Consider the following 23,732-nt stretch of genomic DNA (forward strand, 5'->3'; position numbering starts at 1 on the left):
ACGAGTCTATGAAAATATGTTCGTGAGGGGACTAGCTTGCTGGGATTTGGTTTAACATTTAGTTGCTTTGCAACTCGTCCAAAGTTAACTAACCCACTGTTGTGTCTGTGTGAGCTGGGAGAGAGCAGCTAACAGGTATGTGGGATTCTCAGCCTTGTAAATTTTAGGGTTTTACTTAACAAGTTTTGTCTTAGCCCAAAGTATAGTCCTTAGAAATCAGGAAGGTAGGAAAAGTTCCATGAAGTGGGTGGTTTACTCAAATTGAGAGTGCATTTGCTGTTTTAGCAACAGCACTTCCAGCTGTACTTTCAAGTTGTTTCAGCTAGGGGCAGGATAATATAGATGTGTTTAGAAGAGTTGTTCACTGGAGTTCTTTCTTAGATAAAATATAATATTTGTCTGGCACAGGCTTTATTATTAGCTTAAAACATGGCCTGAGCTTTCCAGGAAGTTTTTTGGTTTGCAAACCAATTTATGGCAAACTACCTTTTAGTCTAACACTTGTTTTCAAAAGTCTTTGAGTTAGAAAATAGGGCAGAAAGTGATGGGAGAAGCTTGCTTTAAAATCCCTATCTGTTTAACTCTTTTAACTTAGATCTTTCTACTAGGTTGGCTTAAATTGGAGACCTTTCAGTCTTGATTAGCGTCCAATGTTAATAAGCATGTTTCTCTGTGCAGAGTCACATATGTGCTCTCTTTTGCATAGCTTAGATGAAAGCTTGGTCTACTGATCAGAGCAAAATATTAGAAGTAATCACTGGTGAGGTCTGCTCCTGGTTTTCACAGTGCCTTCATCTTTGGATGCAGGTCAAATTCTCAGTTGTCCTGAAATCCATCAGTATGGCTGCTGTCTGGATAAAAGAGCTTTGAGAACCAGACCTTTGTCTGCTGCTGCATTCTTGATTCCATCAGCACATGTGAAAGCACAATTTAATTTCCAACAGCAGGAATTTCTTTTATTCTGTCTTTGTCCTGGATTCTCCTGTTTTTATACATTTATTTATTTATTTTCCTAGGGACACTGCGCAATCTGTGAAAGAAAAGTTTGGAAAGAAACTCTACAATGCCCTGCTAAAGTGAGTCTATATGTTACTTTGCTCTGCCTTGCAGAGCCACACATTCAGCTGGCTTTCCTGTGGTGTTTTTGTGCTTCTACTCTTTGTGTAAGAAATTTTGACATGCATCGTAAGGGCAAAGGAGAAGGATATGGGACTCTCAAGGTTACATGTTCAGTAGGCAAATCACAGAGAAAAAAAAACACAAAGGCTTAGTCACTGTCAAAAATTAGCTACCTCAGCTTAAAAAAGCACCAGAGACAAAGTAATATTTATTAGTGGCTTAATTATATCCTTTCAAAAGACAGTTGGAAGTGAAGGACCCAAAGCATAGAGGAGAGGACTGGAACGTCAGCAAAAACAATGGGTGTCTAGAAAACAGAAAAAAATAATTCTTTCGCTTCTTTGGAAGATAATTGGAAGGTCAGCGAGTTCATGGGAGAACAAAATGTAGGGAATATAGAAGGGCCATGAAAACAAAGGAAAGATTCACGTTGACATCAGCAGACTTCAGATCAGACCTTGTTTGACATTTCTTCATTTTCTTTATACAACTGATAATAAGGCATTTGTTAAAATAGGCTCTGTGTTGCCTCTGCAGAGGAGAAATTCCAGACTTGAACAAGATTCTCGACCGAGATGATATAACCATTATGAAAAGAGCCATCTTTTCAACTCAGGTCAGAAAATGTATTATTTACACAAACATCTAGTATAAACGATAAACCTGACTGTGTACAAGGATTGTGTATGACATAGTGATATGCACGTATTGAAAAAGTTTTCAGGAAATATACTTCTCCGCAGTAACATTTAAAGATTAGCTGTGATTGTTTTTAATGGCCCAAACTAATTCTTTTGGGGAATTCATGGATATTCCCCCAGTCACACGCAGGACCCCAAAATTCCTAATTCTTTTCTTCTGCACTAAATGTGAACTTGGCATTGTTCCTGAAGCCCAGATTCTGCCATTTTTATTAAATATGTAAAATCAGTCTCTTAACAAGACATAACATATTGACTAAAAACCTTTAAAATTAAATGGTAGGCCTTTCTAAAAGTTAGTACAAATACCTTTATATTGAGGTAAATGAAACAAGTCCTGTGACAGATTTTATGGTCTCATTTGTGGCCTTAGTTATATAGAAGACAACATTATATGAACATAGCTTTCCTTTCTTACCTTAAAATGCAAGGGTAAAAACTTGTCCACATCGATGACAAAATCTTCCACTGTCTTCCACTAACCTTAGAAAATGGTAGCAGGACTCTTTGCCAACAGTTTTGTCTGGCTTATGAATTGCCTTTTCTCTCTTTAGAGACACTGTCTGCCTCCAGTGACCACCCACAACATGATTGACGATGGCAATGATCCAATCCTCAATACCATCCGACGCATTGGCCTTTTCAATAACCGGACAGATAGAGTAAAGGTACATTCTGTCATTTTCATTTTAGATATAAAATGGAATTTGTTTAAACAGTTTCAGTCTGGATCATTAGCATGGGGAGTGCAGTCAAATTCTTGATAGGCGGTGTTATACTAATAGAGTACTTCTTCCCTCTTCCTCCCTTTCCAGGAATAACAACTAGTCACTTCACAGATATCTTCAGTTGCTGTTTAACCAAGCTATTTTCAAGTTAGAAATCTGATGTTAGGGTATTGTTCTCATTGCTGCCTCCTGTACTGAGTGAGAAGCTACTCCAGAAATCCAGAAAGTTCCACAGGTCATTTGCACCCAGATGTAAAACTCTATAATAGGTTCATTTGCTTAAAACTGGAGGTCCAGAGTTGGAGCACAGATGTTTCTGGAGTGTTGGTTCATTTCTTAAGAACAGCACCCTGACACTCGGCATTTGCAGTAAAAGGTAACCAGGGCTTTGATCCTGAGCAGAAATGCTTCCTGTTCATACTGTGCTTATGTTATATCAACCGTTGAAGCTAAATGCATGTAAATAATTCCTTTCCTTACTTCCACGTCTGTCTTGCCCGAACACAGAAATTATCAGCTCCCACTTTCATAGGTCTCCCAAAACTTTTTTTTGGTCTGGCAATCTCTTGCATTCTCTCTGTTAATTATGACTATCTCATCGTCTCTCTATTCAAAGTAGAACCTAAAATTGCGAATACTTCCTCTTCCAAACCTTCTTTTTAAAGTCAGATCCATAGTATCTCTGGCAATGACATATCACTTCTTCTCAGTGTTTTGGCTTTTAAACCCATGACAATAACTAAGTAAACATTCTCCTCAACTTCCTAGTTACTTCTTCCTGGCTTAACGTATTCTCTGCTAAGCATGTGTCTCCAATGAGCTCTGAGAGCATAATATGGTAATATACTAGATGTAACACAAGCAGGGTGGAAGGATGCCTTATATATAAGTGTAATAAAAAATTCCTCAAAACTAAGTCATTAGAAAGCAGATAGGATATAACACCGCAGACACCTCTTGCTGCTTTTCAGCATACTTGGTTGGCTAGCTGTGTCAAGTTTGTACAAAACTATCATTACCACTGGAAAATTACCTGCTGCATGAACTGGCGTAATACTTAATGAGCTGAACGTCAGGGGCAAAAATTCCATAAACTTCAAATGGAAAGTCATTTTGAGAGATGTACGTCATATCCATGCAGACACAGTTGGTACGTGAAAAATAGCCTCAGCAATGCCAAAGGAAAATCTTATTTGAATCACTGGGATCAAATAAGCTTGCATAATGAGTTTACAGCCCGTTTACTCATTGAGTAGCATGACTATATTATTAAGAAAGGATAAAATCATATCCTTGACATGGGAAAATGGATGCAGTATGTTTGTATGGGGAAAAAAGCCTAGAAAAGGTTAAACCCTTCTCTCACATTTCTTCCTCACAAAGCTGACTGGACAGCATACACAAGGCACTTCTCTACTTAGCAGTGGAATATGGGGCAGTGATTGCAAGCCCTGGAGAGTCATGCAGATAAATTAGCTTGGGTCCTGAAGGCAGACATTAGCCAAAGTTAATAAGCTTTGTCTTTCAGCAAGATTAGTTAGCCTAGGGACAGGATTGTGATGAAGCAGCTATAATATGTCTGGTTTCAAAATTCTCTCAGTTCTTGAGAGATCTACTGAGTGCTGTAAGCATTCCTGTGTTTCAGTTGGTTACTGTGAAGCTCAGAAGTGCTGTATCCTCTTGAGGCCTCCTCTGGCACAAGACATCTCAATACTCTGTACCTTGGTACAACAGACTAAGAGAACAAATTTAGTATTGCTAAGTGCTACAGCCTTAGGCGTAATTCTCAATGCACATGTTCTTCATTGATCAACAAGGATAAAACTGCAGACCTGTCCAGAAAAAGCGTTCATTATCAGTACTATTTCCAGGACAATCCTGTACACAGGCAGGACACATTTTAGTGTGGGAAGTGAATTAGGTAACAGATGGGCAAAGGAAGTGTTGTCCATATACTTAGGAAAGACCAGAGTGAAGAAATTGCTTAAGCTTATTGATAGTTAAAATGTGTTGATGATGGTTTTCTTTCACCTCTAATGTAAGTTTTGAATATCCAGGTGATCCTACATCCAGAGTTTCTTTCTTCGACAAGCCCATTGCTGCCCTTGGACTATGAGGAGTTTGTTAGAGGCTGCCACCTTGGTGTATTTCCATCATACTATGAACCCTGGGGTTATACTCCAGGTAGGCAATTTTTACACTTAACTAGTATCGAAAGATGACTACCCATTCTGTTGATGCAGAATAGCTTTGTACCAAGTTTCTTCTGGAGTGCTGAAAACTCTTTTGGCTCTGCTGCTTCTGCAGTGCAAAGGTCTTACTGCTGACAAAAACTGCGGGCTAGGTGGTATAAAATGGCATCTACTGCCTGACAACTACACACATATGTCCCTGCGCTGGATGCTTTCCCATACTAACATGTAATCTTTCGATTTTCTGTGGCCTTAGAACAAAAAATCATTTTTTAAACTCAATTCTGAACTTGATTCAAGGATTTAAAAAGATTTAGAGGAACGTACATATGGAAAAAAGTAAGCAAGAAATCTGATGCTGCCAGCCAACATACTTCAGTGGATTTAATTAAAGATAACAATGAAGTTTGATATAATTATGTAACACCATATCTAAGATATTTACCACAAATACATGCAGTGGTAGAGAATCTCACAGAATTAAATGGAAATTTCTAAAGATACAGAGAGCATATAGTCTCTGACTTGAAAAAATTGCCCCAGATTTACAAAGGGCACTTAAGACCTGATGAAATCAGTGCAAACTATGAACTTGAATACCTATGAAGATCAAAGCCTAGGTGCCTGGGGTTTTTATGTCCTGCAAAATACCTCCTGTAGAATACACATCTGAAAGGTGGGGTGCCCCTCTAAAGAGCATTTGTTGTAAGCCAATGAATCAGAATAGAAATTTTGCAAATTTAGTCATTCTCCAGTTCTCTCCAAGTAAGAGAGCTATTCAATTCCAAGTAAGACAACTGTTGTGCATTCCAGCAATTTCTCTTCCTGTTCTAATGTCGGCTAAGTTATAAAGAAAGTGTGACAGCCAGGGATGATTTTGAAGTGAACATTAAAGTAAACCTGGACAGAAAAGTTAGACTGGTACTTAGCAGTTTTGAGGAAAGCTGTGATTTACACTAGCTAGAAGGGTAGTTTCTCTTTCTATTACTAGTGCAAAAGTGATTCTCTTTGTTGATACCCATTTAATTCTCCCAGAAATAAAAAGTGATTTTTTTTAAGGTAGATTTATAGCTCTATTTTATAGGCACCATTTTATTGTCATATTAATGAAGGCCATGTAGATGGCTTTCAGCATTTCAGAGACTAGAGTAAATCTTTATCTGCATGCTTAGTTTAGGCTTAAGTTCATTGGCAAAAAACTCTTAGCCTGAGTAAACAGTTATACTTACAGCAATGATAGAAATAATATGAAATAGTTTGAAATGCATGCATTTTCTAATTTTGTAAAACTAGCTCCACATCTACTTTGAATGCAGTCCTGAGTTAACCATGGGATTTGTTGGGGGTTTTTTCTTGCTATAGGGACCAGTTTACAAACAATATCAAAATACAAAGCTTAACATGCTCCTGCACTTAAGAGATTCAGTTTTGTAAACAGTTGTGAACAACTAATGAACATATGTGTACAACAAGCTTCAGTTTAAAATGCAAACAAACAGTACGGACCATATATTGCAGTTCTGTTTCAACACTGGACTCCCAGAAAGTTTTCAGTTTAGCGGCTGGGAAACACAAAGATGTTCGCAAAGAGTGTGAAATTTTCTTTTTAAAATTTCTTTTTCTTTCTTTCTTTTTTCTTTTTCTCCAAATCCACAACAAAGCATAATAGTTTTCACTTGACCTTTTCAGAGCAGCTCTAGTGTTATGGAACCTTCTGTCTGCCTCCCTCTTTTTCTTTTTTCTCTCAAGGTGAACCCATTCAAAGCATATTTCCCTGAAACGCTTTTTGTCTGTTTCTTTCGGCAGCTGAATGTACTGTGATGGGCATTCCCAGTGTAACCACAAACCTTTCTGGATTTGGCTGTTTTATGCAGGAACATGTTGCTGACCCAGCGGCTTATGGTAAAATATTTAACACCATCTCAAAATACCACCTCTCAGTTAGGAAAGAAAAAGCACAGCAACAATTCTGTTACTCCTCAATTTCGTGCTTTCACTAGTGCAGTGGGGTTCATTGGGGGAATATATTCCGAGCTCTGAACATCTCGTTATGTTGAACAAGCCATTCAAGCTTTCATATTTATCCAAGCCCTTCCCAGGTTCTCTCTCTTTTGTCTCCCTTTAACCTTTTGTCTGTTTTATCCTTCCTAACTCAGCACTCCTCATACCTGCTCTGGAGTCTTCCAGCCCAACCCTGTAATGCTTCTGGTTACAGTGTAACCCTTTAAGCCCTTCAAAAGCAGCAGTGAAAAACTGCTTCTCTTTGAAAAGTCCAAGAATTGTGTGCTGGGACCTCGAGGCCAGGAAAACGTACCCCCACCAAACAAAGAGTAAATTATCACATAGGCTAAAAAGTAAACCTGTGAAAATAAAAGCAACCTACTTACAAATAAGAATCTGCTCGTAAGGGTTTAGAAATGGTTCACGGATGGAGTGTGGTAAGGAGGAGGGTAGCCATCTCCTGGTGTGTCAAGACAATATTGGCGCTGTGCCCAAACCGGGGCCTCTTTCTAAGTACCTTGGCTTGTCTGCACAATCAGGCAATGACAGCTCCACACTAGTACCAACTATGCCCTGACCTAGAGGCAGGTGTAGAGCCAGTTGCGAAATATAGCTATGCCTGCCTGGGTAGCTGTGTCTTCGAGAACCTTCAGAAAGGTCACAGACCAAGAGCACAGGTCACTTGCTTTTCTCTGCCAAAACATAGATGCGAGTGTTGACATAACTTACTGTACATTCCTAGGGGACACCGGGCACTTCAGTTAAGGTAGTTGTGCATCTGTCTTGTCCATTAAGATAGCTGAGGTCTAGTACCCTCTTCTAGTGTACTAGAAGGTGGCACGAATAAAGTATTGATCTTGACAAACTATGTAGCGGCAAAATTTACCTGGGCTGTCTCTCTGCCAGAATTGTATATTGGCTAACGTATGTGAGTTAGCTATCTCTATGGAAACACTTGTATTTCTACAGAAAACACAACCTCTCTCCTACAGGCTGATTCTGACAATCCACGCTTCTAAATTCTACTGCAAACGAGGGAAGCAGTAGTTTACTTTTTTTTTATTTAAGCAGTCAGTATTTTAAAAATTATGGGAGATAAAAATGCCTTTATCCAGGAAGTCTGGAATCCTTTTGGACATACTTACACAAGAATAACAACAAAGTCTCTGAGTTTTGAATAATTTACTGAATTTCAGCCTGACAGGTAAAGAAAATTAAAATAAGTATACATATTTCTCTGCAGCTTTCCATTCCATCAGAATGGTAACAATGTTGCAGTTATAGCTACCTTTTCACATGAAAAAGAACATATAATACGTGTAATGTTTGTAAGATTATGTGACAAAAGGTAGAATGGAAATGTGAGAGGTTAGATCCCATTTTCAGTTCCACTTATCTTCACCTTTTTTGTGTCCTTCAGGCATCTACATAGTTGACAGGAGGTTCCGCTCACCTGATGAATCATGCAACCAGCTGACTCAGTTCCTGTATGGATTTTGTCAGCAGTCCCGTCGCCAGAGGATCATCCAAAGAAACCGAACTGAGAGGCTCTCAGATCTGTTGGACTGGAGATACCTAGGCAGGGTGTGTGAAATTATGTCATAGAGGTATTAAAAATTCCAAACACATAGGTCTGACTATCAGTCTTCATCATCATGCTACATTTCAAAACATCCCTGTTCTGAAAAACACCTCTCAAAGGTGCTGAAGGCAAAGCCTGCCTTTACACTTCAGTGTAATGCTTCCATTCGCCACTCGTAAGGACAGTCATGACTTAAGGTTAGAGAGGAAGACAGTCACACTGAGGTCTTTGTATTCCTCATGCTGAAGACAATGGAAAAAGCTTGTGTCTCTGACAACGCTGGCAACCCTACACTAAGTAGGATTTGTGCTCCAAAGTCATCTGGGCTTTCTCAAAAAACCTACCTGTTCTTCCTAAACTGTTTCTGGGTCTTGTGGCTCTCAACGCTCCTAAACTATCTGTTGTGCCTTAAAGGTAAAATAGTGGGTTTAATTTGACATAGGAAACACTGCAGTACTACCTACTAAGAAGACTGTAGCAAAGCAGTATTCTCAAGTCCATAGGAGCAAAGAAGTGGATGTGCATATATCAGTTTTGTAACTATTTTGGACCTTGTCCTGCCCTGATATCTGTGTGAGAACCTTTCTGTTTGTATGGTTCCCAACAGAGCATAAGACCCTGACACAACAAACTGTTTTTTCAGCACATGTGATGGAGACTCGTGAGTATAGTGGATCCATAAATACTTTTGCCAGATTCTTAAATACCAGCTCTGAATAAACTCATAAATGTTACTTCTCTGTAACTGTTACACATGCTTCCTCTGCAAGGATGAGTCCAAAATTTAGGTGTATACACATGCACACTTAAAGATATAAATTTTCCTGGTTAAAAAAGAACCAGTTCTGTCTTGAGGAACAAAGAATACCTGTCACTCGATAAGAACTACACTGACTGGGGCAAGTGCTGGGTTCTGTCTTGATACATCTTAGTCTTACAGAAACCTTCTTCAGCTTCTGTTCCAGATTCTACTTTGGTGTGAATCTAACATGAATGGCTCACTATTTCACACCAATGTGTTCATTACAAGCAGTGATATCAGTTAGATTCTTCTTAACTGAAAACATTTTTAGCCTTTGTTCAGCATCGTCTTTTAGAAGATACTCATTTTATATTCCTTTTTTTCCTGCTTAAATCTACCCATGACTTCCTTGACTTGTAATGGCTTCTCTTTTATGTTGCAGTATTACATGCATGCCAGACATTTGGCTCTCAGCAGAACATTCCCAGATAAATTTGAGATGGAACCAAGTGCTCCACCAAAGGTAAAGTCTGCTTTTGGAGATGCGTTCATCCCCATTTTAGCTACATTACAAAGAGAGAGAGAAAGAATGTGTGTTTGTGTGTGTGTGAGACAGGAAGAGAGAGAAGAGAGTTTGCAAGTTTTGTTTTAACTGAAGGGGAATAGGAACTCATAGTTAAAAGCTCAACAAGTTATTGACCCAAACTTCAGTCAGGAGTTTTAATGGTATCAAATGCAAACACTAGGGGTAGCAGGTGCAATAGAGGAACTGTTCTTTAGGTGATTTAGGGTGACCTGGATGGTACTATGCCACTTTAGATGAGCTGAGGACCTGGCCCTTGAAATTACTATTAGAAGAGTGGCAGCTTCTAATTTTTCTTCTCATAAATGCCAATGAGATGTTCTGCACAAACCAAATAGAAGGGAAGATGGGAAACGACGTCCTAGGGAAAATGAGGCAAAGTATCGCCTTCATCTAAACATGGTATGTGAGGAGGAAGCTGAGGCTGGAACTACAAGGGGTCGGTTTAAAGGCACACCTTTGAACAGTTCTTGCGTAGTGCATATTAGCACTAATTTGAGAAGGGCGGCTGCTCAGATCCAATGCAAGAACCATGTTATTTGAAACCTCCAGAGAGCAACTCATTTGTTTAAATAAGAAGGAGAAGGGAGGCTCAGGCCAAAACTCCTTGCTTGGTTCTGATTTTGCAGATATTGACATTATATTGAGAAAACTGTTTTAAAACTTCCGACTGTATTCTGAATTTCAATAAGCATATTTAACTACGGAGTACAGAAGGATTTTGTATTGTGTTGACAGCTTTAAGGCTCAATAGAGATAGTCATATTTTGCAAAAAGCAGTGCTGGAAGCGTAGAGTATTTTTTATGGCACAGGCTAAAGATCACTGCCATACAAGGATGTACTTAGTGGCAAAGAAGGACTGAGGGATCTGGGTTCAAGGGAGATTAAATTTAGAGTGCAGAGCAGGTCTAGCTTCCATCCCACCGTTGGTTTCCTTTGAAGTGTTGATAGCCTTAAATTGCCGTATACAACCAATTGAGGAACACTGTGATAACATATACAACTTGCTTCTCTCTCTGCCAGACGGAAGGTTTCAGGTATCCCAGGCCTTCATCAGTGCCACCATCACCTTCTGTCTCTCAGCATTCCAGCCCTCACCAGAGTGAAGGCGAAGATGAAGAAGAGGATGAAAGATATGATGAGGATGAGGAAGCTGAAAGGGATAGGCAAAATATCAAGTCTCCCTTTTCACTTGGAGTATTGCCACAAGGAAAAAAGAAGCAGCATGGAGAATACAGGAACTGAATTTTTTGCTCTCGCCCTGGCAGGGTCTCTCCACCCATTCAACAGTTTCTCCTGTAGGCTTGGCAAGCTTTGTATTAAGGACAGTGTGATATAATTAGGTGAATCTTAAATGTTACTTGAGCTACGCTGTTGTAAAGCCTAGTATTATTTCACCTTGAAAGTAGTTTAAATGACAATTCTTCTGTGCCCCTTTGAGGTAGAAGAGATTTCTCAAGCTTAATAAACCTAGAGAATGCGACAATCCCCTTAGAAGCTTATACAAACTGCAGATCATACCTTTGTCTACATAATCATCTATATTAATCATAGTCTATGCTGATAGCTCCATTATGACTGTCCCAAATGTATTCCTGCTTCATTTATGTTCCCCGTTTTCCCCTCCTAAACTAACATGAACTTGAAGACAGAGCTCAACAAATTTAGAGAAAAAAGTGTTACACTGGGGAAACCTTGGCAGGGTTAAAAAAGATACACTGAAAAGAAAATGGTCTTTCTTTTTCCTGATGCTGTTTATTGTAAGCTTACATCATTTAAAACATTTTTTTACAGCACACAGAAGTGTCTTGATCCAGTGGTAAAACATATTTCCTGTGGAGCAATATAAAGTCTTCTGCAGTGGGCGTTTTAATTTGAGAGACAACTGAAGTCATCTTTCTGAAGTCATTTAGACCCACAATAAACAGCAGACCGTTTATTTTCTGATTCCTCTGGTATGTCTCTTTTATTGTTCTCATCTTGTCTTAGAGTCTAAGTTTGTTAACAAACTAATTTGGGAAGAAATTAATGTGACTTGGCTACAGAGAATGACAGCAGTTCCTTAAGTAAGACCTTCTCCTGCAGACAAACCTACATGCCGTAGAGCAATGTGACAACAGTCAAAGGTGAGTAACTCTAGTTCTTCCAATCGCCCCATTAATCCATGGTCTATTTCCCTTCTTCTAGAACATACCTAATCACAACAAATAATGCTAAAAGAATTCCAGGAACACATCTCCCCCACAGACGTAATTTTGAAAAATATCTGAAATTTAAAAGTGTTTGGGGAATAACCAAGGCTCACAAGGAGAACTAGACATTTCATTTGCCTTACAGAAAGCTTTCAAAAGTATTTCAATTCCTAGAGATGCAGTGAGGGCCAGAACATGCTCTTCAGAAGTACATCTTGACATGAAGACATTAGGAAGGAACTTCACCTTTTATTTTAGAAGTTTGTGCATCAAGAATTTCTCATGCTGTTCAAGAAAAGACATTTCCAGGAATTGATTCAGCCTATTCTTCAGCAGGTAGAATGATGTAACCTTTTGGGGTTATTTACCTTCATTGTCAATCCCACGGGGAAGAAAGATGTGCAACTTTGATTAGACACCTACCTTTCAAACACTTAACCAAAGTTAGATGACATGGTTCTTACTATAGACCATATAGAATAAAAGGGATTAGGTGCCTATTTGTATTTTTGGCCACCTAAAATCAGTTTTAAAATTGGACTTTCATTCTTAAGCTGATTTGGATACCTGAAAGAATAACTATTCTCAGAAGATAGGTTCAGGCTCTTATGGCAAAAACTTAATTGGATTTAAAAGGAGTCAGTATTTTTTAGCCTTTTTAAAAGTAAGTAAAACAATGAGTAGTTATTTTTCATTTGTGGTGAAAGCAAAGATTCTTCATATATTTTCCTTCATACAGTTTACTAAGTGGAGAACAACTGCATTTTGTGAGTTCAGAAATGTATATTCTTCCCCAAAGTGCTTTTAATCAAAGTTCCCTTGCAGAGTCAAAGAATGTAATGGCAGAGCGTCTCAACAAAAGAACATTTAAAGGCCATATTGGTTGAAAGTTAACATTCCCTTAAAAAAAATAATTTAAGAAATCTGACATCGTGTGTATTTCAATGCACTGTTGTACTGAAGAAAAGCATTTCACCCCAAATTCCCTGTCACCAAAATTGTTTTAACATCATCTGAGAGTGACCCAGCACTTCTTTTGTTGCCTGAAAATATTCTAGTAGCCACGGGCTGGTGAACATCTGTTTATCATCATTCCAGACCCAGCTTCATTGCAGTGCTGAAAGATGTGATCACTACACACATATTGTAAATATTGCTAAATGATGGAGGCACAGCACAGACAATATGGGAAGTGGAAAGTTTTTGCTAGGGTTTGCATTAAGACAGCTACACTTTTTCTTTCTGGACAAGTCCCAGAGGAGAGAAATAAGCAACATGTATGATCCAGATTGCAGGTTCTCTTATATGTGTTTATGATGTTTGAGTTCCCTGGGAACAGCAGAGAGCTGGCATGACGTCTCGCACAAATCCAGCTGTATTTGTGTCAGCACACTCACGTGCTTTGAGCACTTGCCTGGTGACAGAAAATGCACAACTTTTGAGGTATAACTAATGTGAGTATTATGCCCATTCTTCTCAGCAATGGCCCTGCAGTGGTCAAAGCGACCTCTACCTCACGCCTCTAGGTTTGTTTTAATTCTGCCTTGAATGGTAGGACTAGCCGTCAGTAGCAAGGCAATTCAACCACAGCAAAGCACTTCTGCCTTTTGAATTTGCAGTGTTAGAGGGAATGCCTTTTCATTCAGTCAAGGCGAGATTGTCTGACTTGAATGCCGCACATTTCTAACAGTTACTGACATCTGACAAGCTTGGTAGCAGCTATCTGTCACATAAGCGATTATCTGCCAGATTGAAAATATTAGGGTTTCACAAACAGCTCACCAACAAGGAGAATGTTTATCCTATTTCACAATATTTGTAAACAATTGTTTCAGCTAGTGAGCTTAGATCAGGAATACATACAAAAATCAGTCAACTGGGAATGTGTTTAGTACGGTTTTTGCATGCCTGTGACATTGAGAGGCGTATGAATTTCATGATACTACCAAACCAAAGGATGTGTAAGCCCTGACTGATCATCCTGCAAAATATGCTGAAAAATAACTTAGGTGTACCTGAGATATTCAGAGTATGCTTGAAATGGAGAGCAATTGAATTAATGAAAATATTCTGGTGGATACCATTGGTCTTCAGATGAAGTTCATCATGGACACGTTCTGTCACACAACATATACTGCTATTGAAAGATACATTTGTGCTTAAAAATGAACAAACAACGACATTTTGATTTCTCTAGTTTTGTTCCTCCCTGAAATGATATGGATTACTGAAAATGCCAACAGTCCCATGATAGAAATTAATTCCTCTGTTTCTTCAGCTGCGTTTCTTTGTGTCGGGGAGAAGCAACATTATAGCCAGTTGTTAGATAACAAAATTAATCAGCAGTGTCATGAGAAAGATCAGAGGAAAGTAGCATTAAAAGATGGAGAGCACAACTAGGGTTAAAGGTTAAAAAAATAAAACATAGTTGCTTGGACACAAGAATCATGAGGCTGCTTTTTAATTACATGAGAACTACAGAGGACCTTCCAGTAAAGACCACAAAACTACATAAATAATGTTAAATATATCCTTATCAGCATGGAATGATAATTAACCCATTTATGTAAAACTCCAGTTTTGCAACTCAAAAACCAGAACAGCAGAAAAGTACAATAACGATGTAATTAATATTTTGTGTGCCTGTTGTCATGCATGACACCAGATTTGTACCTACTACACCAACACTAGCTCTAGCAGCACTGCACCTCCTGACAACAGTAGTGACTGTGAGGTCATTAATGAGGCCCTGATCCTGTAAGACCTATCCCCATACTATCTTTATGCAGTGGGACTTGCTCCGGAGGATTGTTCAGAGTATACATTTCCGTATGTGTGTAACCGGGGCAGCACTGAGGTCTAAGTAAGTGCTGTTGCCTGTTCTCTGTGGTGACAAATCATACAATGATTTAGATTAGACGGAACTTTAAAGATCATCTAGTTCCAACCCCTCTGCCCTGGGCAGGGACACCTCCCACTAGACCAGGTTGCTCAAAGCACCATCCAGCCTGGCCTTGAACACTTCCAGGGACGGGGCATCCACAACTTCCCTGGGCAACCTGTTCCAGTTCAGTCCAGTCTCACCACCCTCATGGTGAAAAATTTCTTCCTGATATCTAATCTAAATCTACCCTCCTCTAGTTTTAAGCCAGTATCTGCAAAAAAAAAATAAAAATCACCTGCTTTGCAGTCAAAGATAGCTGGATTGTTTTAATACCTTGCTGACTTTATTGCCCATCAGCAACTTACAGGGCCAGCAGTGAAGTGCTGAAGGAATCTACCTTTATCAGAAATAAATCTACCTTTATCAGGTCTTCAGGGTGGAAGGTCGTAAGAGGTTTCCCAAATACTATTGAAAAATTGTCTTTAAGGAAGTAGTTGACCAAAAGGACAGTTTTAATCACCTTTTCAGGTAAGATGGTACAGTGTACTTTAAATTTTGTGTGGGACGTGCAAAATGGTCTAAACAAGGCAGGAACTTTATAAAGAACTTCCTTATCTGAACTAGTAACTTTTAATCAGTTGGCATTCAAAATGTTACATTGAGTGCGTACGTCACCCTTTGGGAAATTAGGTGAGGATGGATGAAATACTCTGTTTACACAAATCATGATTTCAGGGTATGTACAATACAAACATTAAAGAAATTTGAAATGTTTCACCAATTTGACAGATTATCTGTCAAGTAGACAGGGTGATCACTGTTTTCTTCTTCAACTGTAAGACAAGACACAATGGGGAAAAATAAGCTGTAGATAAAGGAAAGTTCAGTCAGCCAAAGTTTTCATGAGATAGGTGTGCCTCAGGCACAGGACTAACGTATGTGACTACTTATAAGAGATGCAGGCACCTGTAGAAATGATCATACCTTCTCCCATTTTAAATGTAGGAATTTTTCTGTTTGCTGAAGAGCAAAGATACAAACCATCTCCAGGGGGATGTCTCAGTACAAGGCGCAAATTTTTCATGCAGAAGAAAATAATGTATTTGTTCCTTCTTTGCACATTTCTCTCAGTCAAGAGGATTCTAAAATCAGCTGACAGTTATTACTTTCAGCATACCCAGGTTTGACTGCGTTGTTACTCCCTTCTACGATGATGGCAATGTTATCCCACATAGTATTTTTCAAACAAGCTGCCAGTTCTGCTTAGCTCTCTCAGATATGTCACCTTTTTTCTTAGGGGGGTGTTACCCTCCTCTGTCTCCTCCGGAATAGCAACAGCAGGCAGGAAAATAGCACTAAAATTTATAAATCGTGACCTTCAGAGGATTTTTTCTTTTTGTTAGCATACAAACGACACTTTCACTGATTTATATTTAGGACTTCTCTTATATTTTGTCCAAAGCGTTCTGCTTATTTTTAATTTGATTTTCCATTAAATTAATTACATTTAGTTTTAATTTTTAATTCTGCCTTTCTCTCTCAGTCAAAATGCCACCGAATTTTTTTGCTTAGCAGAGTTCTGCCAGGGCAGGGAAGAGAGAGCTAAGCAGAGAGCCACAGCGCTACGTGACATGCAGTGGGAGATTTTAGGAAGTGGAGAAGACAGGAGTGATTCCAGCATATCTACACGTACACCAGGTAAATTCTGTCAGGTGGTTCTCACACCGTCTTTTCATTTCAGGAAAGCTGCAAACTTCAGATAACTAAGGAGGGGTGGTATCACAGCACTGGCAAGACAGTTATTTATTACGTGCTGTTGATCATGTCAAAGGCAATTAGGCAATAACAGGCCTGTCGTATCGCTCATCTATGTGAAAGGTGCAAAACTACCTCATACTTTATTAGGGTTTTACTTCACATTTCCTAATTCAAGCAAAGCACTTTTTCTGACAGGAATCGAGAGTCTGAATACGGAACTCACAACCAGGAGTGGTTGTGGCTTCTAGGGTGGCTTCTAGCCACCTTCTGTTCCTTCCTGTCCTGGACCAGAGAGGGGAAAAGCGTAACTTAGACAAGCTCCTGGGCTTGTAGATGCTACAACAGCTGCCTCAGCGCCCAGGGGCCAGACAGGGGCACAGCACGGACTCGCCACAGTACTGTAGAATGTATCCTACTTTTACAACCTCCCTGTCCCCAGCTCCATTTCCGAACAATAGTCTATGTACCTGAAGAAGTAAAAAACGGATAGCATTGACTTAGGGTCTCAGCCCAGTGAGCTGTACATGTGCATCAGACGACGAGGGGTTCAGGATAATAGCTTTGCAGGAAAGGTGGTCTAGGGAGGAAAGGTGAACTACAGAAGGGTGAGGGAGCTGGGGAACACATGATAGGGGTCCTCATCTAAGGGGGTGCGATGTGCATGGAAGAGATGAGGAAACACAAGTTATTTATGCCTGACTCCGTAGCTGGGTTTTGCTGTTGTGGAAGGGGGACGTGGCTTCTGAGGTTCTGAAGTGAGAAGTGGAAGCACGTAGCAGGTAGTGAGAAAGCAGGCGGTGAGGAGACAGAGATGGAAGGGTTAGACAATACATCTGGGAGGCTAGGAATTCATGAATTAAGTATGTGATTTTTCAGGATATTTCAGGGCTCTGCCTCTAAATGTCGTTGGGACCCGTTGTCAGCTATGCCAGCAACACAGCTCTCAGGAGCCAGATGTGCATCCCACAGCTCCTCTGCTGGGGCTTTTTAGGATTCTTTTAAGCCTTTCCACCAGGTCATAAAAGACAATGGAGGAATGAAAAATTCACAAGCAAAAACATTCTGCAGAAAAAGGAGCCCCAGTAGAGTTTTCATTCAGAAAAATCAATTCAAAATAGTGATTCCCTTTAATCTAAAGTAATAAAAATCTGAAAAGCAAATTAAAAGCAGAATGAAAGAAATGAATCATTTATCTGATTCATGCTCTAATCTGTGTGAATGTACACTCTAATACAACGCAGTCTGTGGAATAATATCTTTTTTCAAACCAGGCCTTTTAGATCAATTTACTAAATTGTTAATAAATGAAATTCTGATAAACCCCTTTTAAAAAAGTCAGGGTAATACAAAACATGCATTTACCTTTTTGGGCTTCCCGTAAGGAACTAAGGAACAGCGCTGCAGCTTCAGAAAGAGATAAAGGATTTGTGTTTTGGCTGCGTGTTTCTAGAATTATAAAATCAGAGGTGTATGGTTTGTTACTGTTTACTGACATTTACTTATTTTATTCTTTGGGGTTTTATCTCTATAACTAGAGACCCAAAGAGAAAAAAAATACTGCTGTCTCTTCTGCTCTGTAACATTGTCTGCTCAAAATCAGCCTGATAAATATCTAGCACAGAAGAGACTAGCAATGTTATTAAAAAGGGGGCTGTTTCAAAGTCTCCTAGAAGGTAAAAACAACATTTTTTTTTCATACATTTTTTACTTTGCTACATCATTCTGTTTACCCAGAAACATTGTCTAGCATGAATTAATGTTGTCTACTTTTGTCATGTGTAAGTGCAGCACAATTAATAAATTGATTTGATTTTTTCCAGTGGAAAAAGAAAGTCAAAGGTACCGATGATAATCCCACTTAACAGCCAGGTCAGTCTGGAACATCACTTAAGTACAAGAAGTCACACATGCACAAGAGAGGAAAGTCAGACAGTCTTTATCATTTGCTTTTTTGAATGCAGGAACTAACAAAAGGGACTTTCATTGCTTCCTTGAATATAATTCCAGGAAAGCAAATCCCCTCCAGCTTCCACAGATTTCTCCCATAGGATGTGTGACATACACTTGTGCACATGTACTTACCAAGCTGCGTTCTGTCATACAGATCCTTTCGCTGGCTCTCATCTGAGATGAATCGACGTCCCTCTACAAAAGCAGTGGGAAAAGGATGAAAACAACCTCCCAAATCTGTTGTAACTCCTACCTTACAATCCCTAAAGTAGCCTTTTCAAAATACAAAAGTATAGCAATACTTCTACAAACATAAAATGGGAGGCATAAGTCCATCCCGGGGTTTTCCCAATCAGCAATAGCCCATCCTGAACCGGAACACTCAAGACATACTTTATTCCATAGAACTGGTGTTTCGGCCCTTTTCCTTCTTGTATTAACCTGCTTTAGGAACTGTACTTAGGGAGAAATTTACTGGTTTTTCCTCACTCTTTCCTCGAGTGCTGTACGGTCTCTTTGCTGGACTATAAAATATTGTCTTTTAAAGGGATATTTCTATTAAAAAACAAACAAACAAACAAAACAAAACAAAACCAAAAAACTAAAAACCCAAAATCACATTACTTCCTATGCATCAATAAGAATGATACACAGGTCAGTATAGAAGTAACACAGTGCATTATTCAGTTGGAAGATTTAAATGAAAGAAAAAGGGGACAAATTCTCTGCTTTTATGAATAGAAATAATTTTACTAATGTCACTAGAACTTCTTCCAGTTACACTTACAGTTCTTTGGAGCCTATATTTATTTTGTGGTGTTATTTGTATTGTCTCCCTTTTGCATTTCTTTCAGGATTGTGAGTTTCAATATTTTTTTTAATTTCAAGGAAGCTATTTTACTTGCTCTCTTAACACCTACCCTACCTGGTAGCTTTTAATTTTGAAACAACAATTCAGAATAGATTTTTTTTAAAAAATAATAGTTCTGTTAAATTTCGCGTGTTTGCATCAAAGAAAAAAATCTCTCTTTGGCTCTAAATTTTATCTTTATGTTTAATGCTTCTTTAACTCTGGACTAATGATAGAAACTCAAAAGGTCATTTATGCAACCTTAACACCACAATACTGCTAACACTGACATCCAAGTTCTCCTTAGAAGAGGTCGCTTGTGGTCTTAATACCAACTCTAATGCAAGGTGCTTGTAATAGGAATGTGTGTTCTTCTATTGCTTGAGAAGATGTTTTCATAAAGCCTAGGTGAGAATAAGGAATGAAAACTATACCCAGTGTGTCTTAAGCCCCCTTTAAGATTATTTCAGATAAGGAAACTGCTTTTCCAATAGGTATTACAATCAAGCTTCAAACTCTATACATTTTCAGTACGTTGTTTTACTTTGCTTCTTCCAACACTTGCTTTCTTCAATCTGATTTTTTCAAAAAATAAGAATAATACTGTCAATGCCACTCTTTCAGAGACAAGAAGACATAACAATTAACACATCCCTGCAGGCCTCAGAACTTCTACCTCCGCAACATCCTCAAGGATTTACTGCTTGTATGGAGCCAAGCAGATTAGGAATAATCCAGCAGTAGAGAAAGTTATCTCCTCAAAACGGAAAGAGCTCGGGACTTACGTGCACCCTTCAAATAGAGCATAGCCTGAGGAGTCCAGTTTCTCCTTTGGAAATGAGCCTTTATGCCAAAAAAGAGACAAGATACATGTCAATGTTGCATGCTGTTGCCAACTAGTGCAAATACTTAAACGGCACCAACCTGGGAGATTCCTGGATGATGCACATTCAGCCTGAGCGAGCTGTTTACCTGAGGCGCACTCCAGGAGAAAGATATGAAGGACACTGCCAAGAACAGTGCCATTGCAGATGCTGTCAGTTTACGCAGTCCCTGTGCATAACAAAGAACCATGAGGTCCAGGAAAAGCCTTTCAGGTCCGTAGATCCTCTCGACTTAAAATCTAAATGTGAGGGTATTTCCAGTCCCTCATTGCTCCCTGCCTTGCTGCCAAACCTCCTCTTGCACAGTGTCTATTTCAGCTTCAATACACAGTGATCCGAGGGGAGGATGAATCTTAAATCAAATATACTTTATTCTCTTTACTCATATTCATTATAAAGGTTCCATACTGGTGAGAACCGACATTGAGGCAAGCAGCTTTTGTGCTCCTATTTACGAGGACATTAGGTCCTCCAGAAATGAGAATAACCTACAAACGCCAAGGGGGAAAGATGATATAAAGCATATCTTGATTTCACCAAGCCCTGAATGATAGAGTTTAGATAACAAGCAAATGTAGGGGACTTGCCATTTCAAACCAACCAACCAACCAACCAACCAGAGAGGGGGTCCCTACTTCCTCAGGAAAAAAAGTTTTTAAAATTAGCATCCTATTTGCATCAACCATGATTACACTCATGTCACCAGAGAGGCTTGTTTGATTCTTGGAGTTTGTTCACTGATGCAGCACATGCAAAGGGAAGCATTGAACATGAATCTTCTGCAAACAAGTTGCATCTCTGCTTGTTCGCACAGACCGTGTTGTTATTCATGCATTGATAACAGTGATGGGCAACAGAGAGTATTTAACATCATGATTCACAATAGTTCATTTCATCCTGGTTTTGGGAGCACGTTGTGCTATTAATGTTTTTTTAACGCAGTTTTTTCAAGCACGCTGAATATAACTATGTGTATATTCCTCCTGGGTTATTTTTAAGTTTACAGTTATGCAGCCCCTCTGCAGTTCCTAAGTATTATACTCACATGAAAAAGCATAAATTGCAAACTAAATGTTTCCCACACACCAAAAGAATCTCACTCACCTTCATGCTCTAGTTCAGTGGCAAATCTTCAGTCTTCTTTTCTTGGGATAACGTGTCACAAGACCTCCTACAGGTTTGGGGGTCCCTTTTTAAATCTTCGGAGTGAAGAGACCCTCCCCTTCTTGTGGCAGGGTGGAGGAGTCTAAAGGGATCTCTTGTCAGCCCTGCAGATGGAGAAGTAGAAGGTCTGATGACTCCTGAGGGAAACCTGTAGTCTTGCAGGAAGTCAGAGAAATGATTGAAAGATGGATACACTTGGAGATGCACCCCATTAGCCAGGTGAATACCTTCTGAATACATCAGCATCAACCCTGTGCATTTGCAATACGTCACCTTCTCACTAGACGATCAATAACCACAGCCAGTAGCAGGTATTAATATGGATGATGAGTGTTTACCTAGGATAATTTAACATATATCAGATTGCTATCCATTGTAGGAGCTGAAAAAGTTAGTAAATTACTCTCCAGTCGTAGCATGCCAACATCAAGAAAAAGGTGACTTATCCAGTGTTACCAGCTTGGGGTTATTCCTAGTGTACATTTAGAGGATGCAGTTTCTCGCTTGATTCTCTAACAATCTCTAGCATCTAGTTTTCTTACACACAAGTAAAAATACAAAGCTGAATTAAAAAAAAAAACACTCCAGAAAACCCACCAATCCCTAAAAGTCAGAAACGCTTGTCTGTCTCATGGATTGGTTGGAATAAAAGCCCAGACTGTGGGCTTGAATAGGTCAAGCAGTGGAGCAGTAAACAGAAAAAAGGCAGGAAGCGGGAATCAGAGAAGCCATTTCCACAAGATATTTCTAAGTGACTGTTGGACTCATTGCAGCCATGGATAGCAGGTTTGATCCTCAGGCAAAGGGCTAATCATGCTTGATGCCTAGCTTTGCTGGTTCTGTAGCTAGGGTTTTCCTCTCTCCTTCATTTTTTCCTTTCTGAAACGGGAGGGGGAAGCAGAAGGGGAAGCAAAGCAAACAGGGAGCTAGAAAATTGCTGGTTAGGAGACTGGCCAATAGAGAGTTTACTGTGGAAGCCTCACAAACAGGGCCAGGCAGTGGTTTAGCAAATATACAGGTCAGCCCGTGCGTGTGACAAACATGTGCTCGTGTATGTGGCGTCTGAGTGAGGAGTATGCAGATAGGCACCGCTAAGGCTTGTTATGAGCTTTTTCCTGATATGTCTGTGAAGACTGCTCTGAAGCACGCTGTTAGCGAAGGTGCAACTGCTCCCCTTGCTTTTGGGGGGATATTGTTCTGTTCTCTGCTCGTGCCAGACAGAGTTGTTCATCGAATATACAGAAGTGGCATTAGCTGCAGTTCATTCTGGTACAGATACAAGAAATGAGAGGCAAATAAGAGGTTTGGTTTCATGAAGCTCTTGTGATGGCTGGGAGCTGGTGTTATACCTCTGTCTTTCTAAAAAGGCCATGCCATGATGCACCCTAGCCAGCAGAAGGGAATCTACTTGCATCTACTTCAATGTGAAGTTTACATTTTCCCTGCTCTTTTCCTCTTGCTCTGGCAGATCAGAAACATTTCTTGATGATGTTTAACCCTTAGCCTTAGAAGGGGGCTATGCATTGCATCCAGGAGACATTTAACAAGCAGAGACTTGGAAAAGACAAAGCTACTCACCTCTTCCATTCTGGAGTGACTTCAGAGCCTCTCTTTATGCACAGATCACGGGGCCAGAATCAAAACATACAACTGAGTCTGTGAAAATTAACGCCCTGCCTTTGGTATTCGTCAATGTAAAATATATCCTCTTCACAATGGTTCTCCTTGTGGTAGAAAAAACAGAGCGTATTTGGTGCTGAAAATAAGCCCTGGTTCTCCTGCCACTGGAATGAGACAAGTTAACACAAAATAAACCACGAAGATAACCAACTCAGACCCTTCTGTTGGAACTGGGGGAAAGGGGAAGAGATCATAGAATCATAGAATCATAAGGTTGGAAAGGACCTCTGGAGATCATCTAGTCCAACCCCCCTGCCACAGCAGGGTCACCTAGAGCAGGTTGCACAGGAACGCATCCAGGCAGGTTTTGAATGTCTCCAGAGACAGAGACTCCACCACCTCTCTGGGCAGCCTGTTCCAGAGCTCTGCCACCCTCAAAGGAAAGAAGTTCCTCCTCATGTTTAGGTGGAACTTCCTATGTTCAAGCTTGTGCCCATTACCCCTTGTCCTGTCCCCAGGCACCACTGAAAAGAGCCTGGCCCCATCCTCCTGACACCCACCCTTTAAGTATTTATAAGTGTTGATAAGATCCCCCCTCAGCTGTCTTTTTTCCAGACTGAAGACACAAATCCCTCAGCCTTTCTTCATAAGAGAGGTGTTCCAGTTCCCTAATCATCTTGGTAGCCCTTTGCTGCACCCTCTCCAGCAGTTCCCTGTCCCTCTTGAACCGGGGAGCCCAGAACTGGACACAGTACTCCAGATGTGGCCTCACCAAGGCAGA

General features: G+C 39.8%; 2 protein-coding genes across 2 annotated transcripts in view; one reads left to right on the plus strand and one right to left on the minus strand.

Moving 5' to 3' along the window:
• The window catches only part of GYS2 (glycogen synthase 2), a 47,608-nt gene extending 36,012 nt beyond the window's left edge, over nucleotides 1-11,596 (plus strand). Inside the window, exons 9-16 of the mRNA XM_074587227.1 lie at nucleotides 1,017-1,076; nucleotides 1,657-1,735; nucleotides 2,375-2,488; nucleotides 4,606-4,732; nucleotides 6,547-6,642; nucleotides 8,162-8,325; nucleotides 9,508-9,588; nucleotides 10,673-11,596. Coding sequence (XP_074443328.1) covers nucleotides 1,017-1,076; nucleotides 1,657-1,735; nucleotides 2,375-2,488; nucleotides 4,606-4,732; nucleotides 6,547-6,642; nucleotides 8,162-8,325; nucleotides 9,508-9,588; nucleotides 10,673-10,894 — 943 coding nt within the window. The 3' untranslated portion in view covers nucleotides 10,895-11,596. The remainder of the gene's footprint in view (nucleotides 1-1,016; nucleotides 1,077-1,656; nucleotides 1,736-2,374; nucleotides 2,489-4,605; nucleotides 4,733-6,546; nucleotides 6,643-8,161; nucleotides 8,326-9,507; nucleotides 9,589-10,672) is intronic.
• Nucleotides 11,597-15,499: 3,903 nt separating this feature from the next.
• SPX (spexin hormone) lies at nucleotides 15,500-20,757 on the minus strand. The gene is given in 6 exon segments (XM_074572754.1): nucleotides 15,500-15,558; nucleotides 17,846-17,929; nucleotides 18,566-18,628; nucleotides 20,069-20,126; nucleotides 20,256-20,336; nucleotides 20,710-20,757. Coding segments are annotated over 6 exon segments (393 nt in total).
• Between the last annotated feature and the right edge of the window lie 2,975 nt (nucleotides 20,758-23,732).

The sequence above is a fragment of the Larus michahellis genome, chromosome 1, assembly GCF_964199755.1.
Source record: "Larus michahellis chromosome 1, bLarMic1.1, whole genome shotgun sequence".
Lineage (NCBI taxonomy): Eukaryota > Metazoa > Chordata > Aves > Charadriiformes > Laridae > Larus > Larus michahellis.